General features: G+C 46.6%; 1 protein-coding gene across 1 annotated transcript in view; it reads right to left on the bottom strand.

Moving 5' to 3' along the window:
- The window catches only part of mylkb (myosin light chain kinase b), a gene marked incomplete at its 5' end in the record, with an annotated part of 25,902 nt that extends 14,994 nt beyond the window's left edge, over positions 1-10,908 (bottom strand). Inside the window, 3 exons of the mRNA XM_079358004.1 lie at positions 6,032-6,091; positions 9,848-9,964; positions 10,899-10,908. Of these exons, the coding sequence (XP_079214130.1) occupies positions 6,032-6,091; positions 9,848-9,964; positions 10,899-10,908 (187 nt within the window). The remainder of the gene's footprint in view (positions 1-6,031; positions 6,092-9,847; positions 9,965-10,898) is intronic.
- Positions 10,909-12,500: the final 1,592 nt, after the last annotated feature.

Raw genomic sequence — 12,500 nt, 5'->3', positions numbered from 1 at the left:
ACCTGCAGCAGCAACCTGCAGACAGAACTAGCGCAACAACCTGCAGCCAGAACTAAAGCAACAACCTGCAGCCAGAACTAAAGCAGCAACCTGCAGACAGAACTAACGCAACAACCTGCAGACAGAACTAACGCAACAACCTGCAGCCAGAACTAAAGGAACAACCTACAGCAACAACCTGCAGACAGAACTAAAGCAACAACCTGCAGACAGAACTAAAGCAACAACCTGCAGCCAGAACTAAAGCAACAACCTGCAGCCAGAACTAAAGCAACAACCTGCAGACAGAACTAAAGCAACAACCTGCAGCCAGAACTAAAGCAACAACCTGCAGCAGCAACCTGCAGCCAGAACTAAAGCAACAACCTACAGAAGCAACCTGCAGACAGAACTAAAGCAACAACCTGCAGCAGCAACCTGCAGCCAGAACTAAAGCAACAACCTGCAGACAGAACTAAAGCAACAACCTGCAGACAGAACTAAAGCAACAACCTGCAGACAGAACTAAAGCAACAACCTGCAGCCAGAACTAAAGCAACAACCTGCAGCCAGAACTAAAGCAACAACCTACAGCAACAACCTGCAGACAGAACTAAAGCAACAACCTGCAGACAGAACTAAAGCAACAACCTGCAGCCAGAACTAAAGCAACAACCTACAGCAACAACCTGCAGACAGAACTAAAGCAACAACCTGCAGACAGAACTAACGCAACAACCTGCAGCAGCAACCTGCAGCCAGAACTAAAGCAACAACCTGGAGCCAAAACTAGCGCAAACAGCTGCAGCCAGAACTAACGCAACAACCTGCAGACAGAACTAAAGCAACAACCTGCAGCAGCAACCTGCAGCCAGAACTAAAGCAACAACCTACAGCAACAACCTGCAGACAGAACTAAAGCAACAACCTGCAGACAGAACTAAAGCAACAACCTGCAGACAGAACTAAAGCAACAACCTGCAGACAGAACTAAAGCAACAACCTGCAGACAGAACTAAAGCAACAACCTATAGACAGAACTAATGCAACAACCTGCAGACAGAACTAAAGCAACAACCTGCAGACAGAACTAAAGCAACAACCTGCAGACAGAACTAGCGCAAACACCTGCAGCCAGAACTAACGCAACAACCTACAGCAACAACCTGCAGCCAGAACTAATGCAACAACCTACAGCAACAAACTGCAGCCAAAACTAATGCAACAACCTGGAGCCAAAACTAGCGCAAACAGCTGCAGCCAGAACTAACGCAACAACCTGCAGACAGAACTAAAGCAACAACCTGCAGCAGCAACCTGCAGCCAGAACTAAAGCAACAACCTACAGCAACAACCTGCAGACAGAACTAAAGCAACAACCTGCAGACAGAACTAAAGCAACAACCTGCAGACAGAACTAAAGCAACAACCTGCAGACAGAACTAAAGCAACAACCTGCAGACAGAACTAAAGCAACAACCTATAGACAGAACTAATGCAACAACCTGCAGACAGAACTAAAGCAACAACCTGCAGACAGAACTAAATCAACAACCTGCAAACAGAACTAAAGCAACAACCTGCAGACAGAACTAGCGCAAACACCTGCAGCCAGAACTAACGCAACAACCTACAGCAACAACCTGGAGCCAAAACTAGCGCAAACACCTGCAGCCAGAACTAACGCAACAACCTACAGCAACAACCTGCAGACAGAACTAATGCAACAACCTGCAGCAACAAAATGCAGCCAGAACTAATGCAACAACCTACAGCAACAAACTGCAGCCAAAACTAATGCAACAACCTGCAGCCAGAACTAGCGCAACAACCTACAGCAACAACCTGCAGCCAGAACTAATGCAACAACCTGCAGCAACAACCTGCAGCCAGAACTAACGCAACAACCTACAGCAACAACCTGCAGACAGAACTAAAGCAACAACCTACAGCCAGAACTAAAGCAACAACCTACAGCAACAACCTGCAGCCAGAACTAAAGCAACAACCTGCAGCCAGAACTAACGCAACAACCTGCAGCCACAACCTGCAGACAGAACTAAAGCAACAACCTACAGCAGAGACCTGCAGCCAGAACTAATGCAACAACCTGCAACAACAACCTGCAGCCAGAACTAAAGCAACAACCTGCAGCAACAACCTGCAGCCAGAACTAAAGCAACAACCTGCAGCCAGAACTAAAGCAACAACCTGCAGTCAGAACTAATGCAACAACCTGCAGCAACAACCTGCAGCCAGAACTAATGCAACAACCTGCAGCAACAACCTGCAGCCAGAACTAAAGCAACAACCTGCAGCCAGAACTAATGCAACAACCTGCAGCCAGAACTATTGCAACAACCTACAGCAACAACCTGCAGCCAGAACTAAAGCAACAACCTGCAGCCAGAACTAATGCAACAACCTGCAGCCAGAACTATTGCAACAACCTACAGCAACAACCTGCAGACAGAACTAAAGCAACAACCTGCAGCAGCAACCTGCAGCCAGAACTAAAGCAACAACCTGCAGACAGAACTAAAGCAACAACCTGCAGACAGAACTAAAGCAACAACCTATAGACAGAACTATTGCAACAACCTGCAGACAGAACTAAAGCAACAACCTGCAGACAGAACTAAAGCAACAACCCGCAGACCGAACTAATGCAACAACCTGCAGCAACAACCTGCAGCCAGAACTAATGCAACAACCTACAGCAACAAACTGCAGCCAGAACTAACACAACAACCTAAAGCAACAACCTGCAGCCAAAACTAATGCAACAACCTGCAGCCAGAACTAACGCAACAACCTACAGCAACAACCTGCAGCCAAAACTAATGCAACAACCTGCAGTAACAACCTGCAGCCAGAACTAACGCAACAACCTACAGCAACAACCTGCAGACAGAACTAAAGCAACAACCTACAGCCAGAACTAAAGCAACAACCTACAGCAACAACCTGCAGCCAGAACTAAAGCAACAACCTGCAGCCAGAACTAACGCAACAACCTGCAGACAGAACTAAAGCAACAACCTGCAGCCAAAACTAAAGCAATAACCTACAGCAACAACCTGCAGACAGAACTAAAGCAACAACCTACAGCAGCATCCTGCAGCCAGAACTAATGCAACAACCTGCAGCAACAACCTGCCACCAGAACTAATGCAACAACTTGCAACAACAACCTGCAGACAGAACTAAAGCAATAACCTGCAGCAACAACCTGCAGCCAGAACTAAAGCAACAACCTGCAGCCAGAACTAAAGCAACAACCTGCAGTCAGAACTAATGCAACAACCTGCAGCAACAACCTGCCACCAGAACTAACGCAACAACCTGCAGCAACAACCTACAGCCAGAAATAAAGCAACAACCTGCAGCCAGAACTAAAGCAACAACCTGCAGCCAGAACTAAAGCAACAACCTGCAGCCAGAACTAAAGCAACAACCTGCAGTCAGAACTAATGCAACAACCTGCAGCAACAACCTGCCACCAGAACTAACGCAACAACCTGCAGCAACAACCTACAGCCAGAAATAAAGCAACAACCTGCAGCCAGAACTAAAGCAACAACCTGCAGCCAGAACTAAAGCAACAACCTGCCGCCAGAACTAATGCAACAACCATCAGCAACAACCTGCAGCCAGAACTAAAGCAACAACTGCAGCCAGAACTAACGCAACAACCTGCAGCCAGAACTAAAGCAACAACCTACAGCGAGGACTAAAGCAACAACCTGCAGCCAGAGCTAAAGCAACAACCTGCAGCCAGAACTAAAGCAACAACCTACAGCAACAACCTGCAGACAGAACTAAAGCAACAACCTACAGCAGCAACCTGCAGCCAGAACTAAAGCAACAACCTGCAGCCAGAACTAAAGCAACAACCTGCAGCCAGAACTAAAGCAACAACCTGCAGCCAGAACTAAAGCAACAACCTGCAGCCAGAACTAAAGCAACAACCTGCAGCCAGAACTAAAGCAACAACCTACAGCGAGGACTAAAGCAACAACCTGCAGCCAGAACTAAAGCAAGAACCCTGAGTCAGACTCAGGTTCAGTCAGACTCAGGTTCAGTCAGACTCAGGTTCAGACAGACTCAGGTTCAGTCAGACTCAGGTTCAGTCAGACTCAGGTTCAGACAGACTCAGGTTCAGACAGACTCAGGTTCAGTCAGACTCAGGTTCAGTCAGACTCAGGTTCAGTCAGACTCAGGTTCAGACAGACTCGGGTTCAGACAGACTCGGGTTCAGTCAGACTCAGGTTCAGTCAGACTCAGGTTCAGACAGACTCAGGTTCAGTAAGACTCAGGTTCAGTAAGACTCAGTGTTAGGCTGCAGATTGCTCTGTAACATTTTCCAGGTTTTTGAGTCTCTGTGGACGTCTTCCTGTTTTTTGTGGCGTCTCTGTAAAGAGCGTGACCTGGAGGAGCTGCAGAGTTTAGATGTGCAGCGTCAAGTAAAACAAAGTCTGAGAGGAGGGACGGTCGAGCAAAGCAGACCTTAAAAGGAAGAGAGGAGCCATGAAGAGCATCCACCGTCCCCGGTCCTCCCCCGATCCTCCCCCATCTTCCCCAGGTCCTCCCTCGGTCCTCCCCCTGTCCTCCCCCTTCTTCTTTCAGATATGAATCAATAGTTAAAGCTTTTCAAGAATCAGGTTAACTCAAATCACATAAACCTGACTGTAGTAAAAAATTCAGTCTCAGCTATTTATAAAAAACTGAATCAAAGAACCGTCCTCACCAGCAGAGGGCGTTTTTCAACATTAACAATAATTAAATGAGTTTTCTTCAGACACAAAAACGCATGACTTTAAAAACAAGGTCCTCATGTAAGCAGGACATGCTAATGTTAGCTTAGAGCTAATTCAAATCACCAATATCTATAAAGAGACAGAGACTAAATCAATCCAACATGGCTGCCTTGCACTGGTCCATGCAGGTATCCTACCTGAATGTCACTGTGAGAGTACAGAGTCAATTTAACACTTCAACAACCAAAAGTATTTTCACCTCCAACATCGTCACATACAGGGAGAGAACACAGTGTGTGTGTGAGTGTGTGTGTGTGTGTGTGTGTGTGTGTGTGTGTGTGTGTCCTCACACACTCCTGCTTCAGGTTTCAGGATTCACAAACTCAAAGCAGGACACCAGAGTTCATGTCAGAGCAGCATCCTCATGGAGAATTTAATACTGAGGTATGCACAATCTGCACACACACACACACACACACACACAGAGGATTAAGAGTTGGATCATAAAGATAAGAGCAGATTTTCCACTGAGAGCTGAAGACAGAAAAACAAACTGCAGCAACAGTCACACACACACACTCACACACAGTCTGTTATTTACACACACACGCACACACAGTCTGTTGCACACACACACACACACACACACACACACACACACACACAGTCTGTTACTTACACACACACACACACACAGTCTGTTGCACACACACACACACACACACACACACAGTCTGTTGCACACACACACACACACACACACACACACACAGTCTGTTGCACACACACACACACACACAGTCTGTTGCACACACACACACACACACACACACACACACACACACGGTTTGTATTGAGGTGCCGTCTGTGATCACATGACCTTCAACTACTCAAGCAACAACAGAAGTCCTCCACGTGAACGTGCAGCCCCACAGGATGCTGTTACCATGGCAACCACGTCCAAAGTGACACTGACACTGCGATTCACTGATGACGGATGACGAGAGACGAAGCTGTCAGAGCCATGAGAAGCACATTTGGAGAGGGGGGAGGGGCACAGGGGGCTGATGGGAAATGTGGTCCTAAAGTTGACAGCAGAGCGGCACGTTACCATCTGAGGGAGGAAGAACTAAACATCTGACAGTGATGGTTTCAATGATACACAGAGCTGCTCTAAAATAGAAACCTGTGTGTGTGTGTGTGTGTGTGTGTGTGTGGGAACCAGTGATCCCAGGCTGCAGCTCCATATTGGGGCAAAAGGAAAGAGGCAGCTGCATATTTTGGAAACTCACTCTCTGAGGTTGGAGTCGCTTTCTTGGACTTCTTGTCAGCCGTAGAGTTTTCTGTGGGGTCTGCAGGAGGGCGAGTGAGGTGGGGGAGGGAGAGAGAGAGAAAGAAGGAGATTGTTCAGATAAAGTCCTGATATACATGATATACATTTTAGAGCTGAAACGATTCCACGAATAACTCGAATAATTCGATTACAAAAATTCATCGAGGAATTTTCGCTGCCTCGAGGCTTCGTTAAGTTTTTTTTTTTGCGTCATCAAAACGTTGCTATGTGTATAAAACACGTTTAATGTAGCTGCAGCTACCTGCTCCTCTCTCTGACACACAGACACTTCAGCGCTAACACGCACGCGCGAGCGCGGCGTGCCCCTTTAAACTTTTAGTCAGCACACAGTTGATCTGTGATCCAAACGACCCAGTCGGGAACACGTGATCCGGTCAAACGGTCGGCTTTTCTCCGATCACTCTCTCCGTGTTTGCAGCTAACGTAACGATAGCAGCGTCCTCTCACAGTCTCTGTCATAGACACGTCTCTGGTCTCTGTAGTCTCAGCTAACGTAACGATAGCAGCGTCCTCTCACAGTCTCTGTCATAGACACGTCTATGGTCTCTGTAGTCTCAGCTAACGTAACGATAGCAGCGTCCTCACAGTCTCTGTCATAGACACGTCTCTGGTCTCTGTAGTCTCAGCTAACGTAACGATAGCAACGTCCTCTCACAGTCTCTGTCATAGACGCGTCTCTGGTCTCTGTAGTCTCAGCTAACATAACGATAGCAACGTCCTCTCACAGTCTCTGTCATAGACACGTCTATGGTCTCTGTAGTCTCAGCTAACGTAACGATAGCAGCGTCCTCTCACAGTCTCTGTCATAGACACGTCTCTGGTCTCTGTAGTCTCAGCTAACGTAACGATAGCAACGTCCTCACAGTCTCTGTCATAGACACGTCTCTGGTCTCTGTAGTCTCAGCTAACGTAACGATAGCAACGTCCTCTCACAGTCTCTGTCATAGACGCGTCTCTGGTCTCTGTAGTCTCAGCTAACATAACGATAGCAACGTCCTCTCACAGTCTCTGTCATAGACACGTCTATGGTCTCTGTAGTCTCAGCTAACATAACGATAGCAACGTCCTCTCACAGTCTCTGTCATAGACACGTCTATGGTCTCTGTAGTCTCAGCTAACGTAACGATAGCAGCGTCCTCTCACAGTCTCTGTCATAGACACGTCTATGGTCTCTGTAGTCTCAGCTAACGTAGCGATAGCAGCGTCCTCTCACAGTCTCTGTCATAGACACGTCTATGGTCTCTGTAGTCTCAGCTAACGTAACGATAGCAACGTCCTCTCACAGTCTCTGTCATAGACGCGTCTCTGGTCTCTGTAGTCTCAGCTAACGTAACGATAGCAACGTCCTCTCACAGTCTCTGTCATAGACGCGTCTCTGGTCTCTGTAGTCTCAGCTAACGTAACGATAGCAACGTCCTCTCACAGTCTCTGTCATAGACACGTCTCTGGTCTCTGTAGTCTCAGCTAACGTAGCGATAGCAGCGTCCTCTCACAGTCTCTGTCATAGACACGTCTATGGTCTCTGTAGTCTCAGCTAACGTAACGATAGCAGCGTCCTCTCACGGTCTTTGTCATAGACGCTTCTATGGTCTCTGTAGTCTCAGCTAACATAACGATAGCAACGTCCTCTCACAGTCTCTGTCATAGACGCGTCTATGGTCTCTGTAGTCTGTGAGCGTGCTGAATGCACGCGCTGCAGGAGCAGACAGAGATACACTTTTAACAATAAACAGGCTGATTATATTAAATGTCTGATGTCTTCAAAGCTAAATCAAGACAGAACTTGTTTGTGGAATGATAATTTAGCAAATATATATTTAAAGTTTCTCAATCTCCTGATCTGACATAATGATTGATTCTGTGATTGATTCAACAGAACATAATGCTTTCTCTATTAAATGTACTGTAATAGATGTGTAGGCTACACAAAACACTATTTGCTATTTCAGCCATTAAAACGTGTTTGGCCTGTATTTTTCATCTACCTGCTGCCTTGACCAGTGAATCAGAAAGTGAATTTGGGACCCAAGACGAGTTAAACCTTAATTAAGCAAAAGTATGATTTATTAGATTACTCGATTAATCGACGGGATATTCGATAGAATACTCGATTACTAAAATATTCGATAGCTGCAGCTCTAATACATTTGTCATGTACAGAAAACTGAGAAACCTTCAGAAAATCATCATCAATTCATTCTTTTTAGATCTTTTATTTTGAAGGAGCTTCATCAGTTCTCTGTATGAGTTTCATTAGCTTTAGCGATGAGCTACCGTAGCTTTTTGCTACTCCAACAGGCTACCAGCTAGCTTCTCATGCGTCAACGCCTCACACGTTAAACAATGATTTACTCAAAACAAGCTAGCAAGAAAGGTAGCTTTCTTTTCCCCTGACGTTTATCCTTCTCTCCTTGTTCAGGCCTGAGGATAAACCCCAGAGATCTGATCACCAGAGGATAAACCCCAGAGATCTGATCAGATCACCAGAGGATAAACCCCAGATATCTGATCACCAGAGGATGAACCCCAGAGATCTGATCAGATCACCAGAGGATGAACCCCAGAGATCTGATAACCAGAGGATGAACCCCAGAGATCTGATAACCAGAGGATGAACCCCAGAGATCTGATAACCAGAGGATGAACCCCAGAGATCTGATCTGATCACCAGAGGATGAACCCCAGAGATCTGATCAGATCACCAGAGGATGAACCCCAGAGATCTGATCTGATCACCAGAGGATGAACCCCAGAGATCTGATCACCAGAGGATGAACCCCAGAGATCTGATCTGATCACCAGAGGATGAACCCCAGAGATCTGATCACCAGAGGATGAACCCCAGAGATCTGATCTGATCACCAGAGGATGAACCCCCAGAGATCTGATCTGATCACCAGAGGATGAACCCCAGAGATCTGATCTGATCACCAGAGGATGAACCCCAGAGATCTGATCACCAGAGGATGAACCCCAGAGATCTGATCTGATCACCAGAGGATGAACCCCAGAGATCTGATCACCAGAGGATGAACCCCAGAGATCTGATCTGATCACCAGGGGATGAACCCCCAGAGATCTGATCTGATCACCAGAGGATGAACCCCAGAGATCTGATCTGATCACCAGAGGATGAACTCCAGAGATCTGATCTGATCACCAGAGGATGAACCCCAGAGATCTGATCCGATCACCAGAGGATGAACCCCAGAGATCTGATCCGATCACCAGAGGATGAACCCCAGAGATCTGATCAGATCCCTGGAGGATGAACCTTTAGAGACTTCTTCTGACCGTCAGAACTACACCCAAGTCTCAGAAATCTCCTTCTGATAACTGAGTCTGTTTGTGTTGAGTTATTTTAATTACAGGAAACCGGATGGAGACCGAGGCATCCTGGGAAAAGGGGCGCGTTGTTTTTTTCTGCTGTGTTCACTGCAGGGTTTCAGACCTCTATCTGTCTAAAGTTCCAGTTTTCATCCAAAGAGCCGAGCAGGTTCAGGATTAGTAAATACAAGAGTCAGAGTGAGCTGACTGAGAGAAGGCAGCAGGATATAATCAGGAGAATTCACCTGGAGCCAGTGGGAGGGGCTTAGACTGTCTGCACGCCACCTCTACTGTCTCTACAGACTGTCTGCACGCCACCTCTACCGTCTCTACAGACTGTCTGCACGCCGTCTCTTCCGTCTCCGTGCTTTAATCAACCTGCTGACACAGATATTAAAGTAGCAACAGGAACATTCAGAGTTCTTACCGTCAACTAGAACCATACAGGAACATTCAGCTTTCCCCGCTGAGGTCTCTGCTCGGCATTTATACTGTCCTTCATCCTCAGGGAGCGCTTTCCCGATCGTCAGGGAGCACAGGCCGCCTGCAACACACAACCACACGTTACTACACACACTACACAACCACACGTTACTACACAACCACACGTTACTACACAACCACATGTTACTACACAACCACATGTTACTACACAACCACATGTTACTACACAACCACACGTTACTACACAACCACATGTTACTACACACACTACACAACCACACGTTACTACACAACCACACGTTACTACACAACCACATGCTACTACACAACCACACGTTACTACACAACCACACGTTACTACACAACCACATGTTACTACACAACCACATGTTACTACACAACCACACGTTACTACACACACTACACAACCACACGTTACTACACACACTACACAACCACACGTTACTACACAACCACACGTTACTACACACACTACACAACCACACGTTGCTACACAACCACACGTTACTACACACACTACACAACCACACGTTACTACACAACCACACGTTACTACACACACTACACAACCACACGTTACTACACAACCACACGTTACTACACAACCACATGTTGCTACACAACCACATGTTACTACACACTACACAACCACACGTTACTACACACACTACACAACCACACGTTACTACACACACTACACAACCACACGTTACTACACAACCACACGTTACTACACACACTACACAACCACATGTTACTACACAACCACATGTTACTACACACACTACACAACCACATGTTACTACACAACCACACGTTACTACACACACTACACAACCACACGTTACTACACAAACTACACAACCACATGTTACTACACAACCACACGTTACTACACACACTACACAACCACACATTACTACACAACCACATGTTACTACACAACCACATGTTACTACACAACCACATGCTACTACACACACTACACAACCACACGTTACTACACACACTACACAACCACATGTTACTACACACAGGTTACTACACACACTACACAACCACACGTTACTACACAACCACATGTTACTACACAACCACATGTTACTACACACACTACACAACCACACGTTACTACACAACCACATGTTACTACACACACTACACAACCACATGTTACTACACAACCACATGTTACTACACACACTACACAACCACATGTTACTACACACACTACACAACCACATGTTACTACACAACCACATGTTACTACACAACCACATGTTACTACACAACCACATGTTACTACACAACCACATGTTACTACACAACCACATGTTACTACACAACCACATGTTACTACACACACTACACAACCACACGTTACTACACACACTACACAACCACATGTTACTACACAACCACATGTTACTACACACACTACACAACCACACATTACTACACAACCACATGTTACTACACACACTACACAACCACACATTACTACACACACTACACAACCACATGTTACTACTACACAACCACACAACCACACACACAAAGGTATTTAAAGGCACAGTGTGTGACTCCTCCCCCTTCACACAGCCTGCAGATACAGACTGTCTCTGTGCTGTTTGAGAGGACGACAAAGATCCAAAACTTTATTAACACAAACAGACGCCACAGGAGGGGGAGGGGCTACAACGACTTACATTTAAATTATTACATTTGTATTACTCTGTGTGTGTGTGTGTGTGTGTGTGTGTGTGTGTGTGTGTGTGTGTGTGTGTGTGTGACCTCGCTGATCATACACACACACACACACGATGGTGGATCAGGGGCTGTCCTGCTGACTGAAAGAGCGGGAGGATTACACACACACACACACACACACACACACACACACACACACACACACAGGGAATCCTCAGTCAGTGTGCTCATTGGTTCATAAATACACTCACACTGATGTGTGTGTGTGTGTGTGTGTGTGTGTGTGTGTGTGTATACACAGTTATAGCAGCAGGTCACTGTGTTATGACCAGAGAGAAGATGAAGAAGTGGGCGTGGCCTCAGTGACATCATCACCCCTCATTGTTATGCTAAGCTATGAGCATGTGTGTGTATGGGAGTAAAGCCTGCTCCACGGCGTGAACACGGTCTTGACTCCTCCCACTTCCAAGGGCTGCTTCAGTCCTGAACCGGGTCGATGACGGAGCTAGAAACGGAAAGTCAGGGGCCTTTGGATGGAGCCTACATTTCCCACAATGCACCAGAGCAGTGCCTTTTAGTCCACCTCAGAGTCAGGTGAGCTTAGCTTCATTCTGTAAAGATAAATCTGTCTGATGGAATCACAGGGTCTACTGAGCATGCTCAGAGAGAACACATGACCCTCACCCCCGGGGTCCACGCCGTTAGCTCGCCGTGGATCCTCCTCATGCACATCGACTGAAAAGACGCTGCAGACTGTGTCGGGAAGTGGTTGCCGATGGATACAACAACTGACCACGAGCGAGCAGAGACGGTACAAAACCACACTCTGCAGAGTCGTTCAGAGTGTGTGTGTGTGTGTGTGTGATCTGTTCCCACATGTATATCCAGCCTCAGTCACATCCTCT

This window comes from Symphodus melops (genome assembly GCF_947650265.1).
Source record: "Symphodus melops genome assembly, chromosome: 12".
NCBI lineage: Eukaryota > Metazoa > Chordata > Actinopteri > Labriformes > Labridae > Symphodus > Symphodus melops.
The sequence above is the reverse complement of the archived record's forward strand: the minus strand, read 5'-3'. Positions and strand labels throughout refer to the sequence as shown.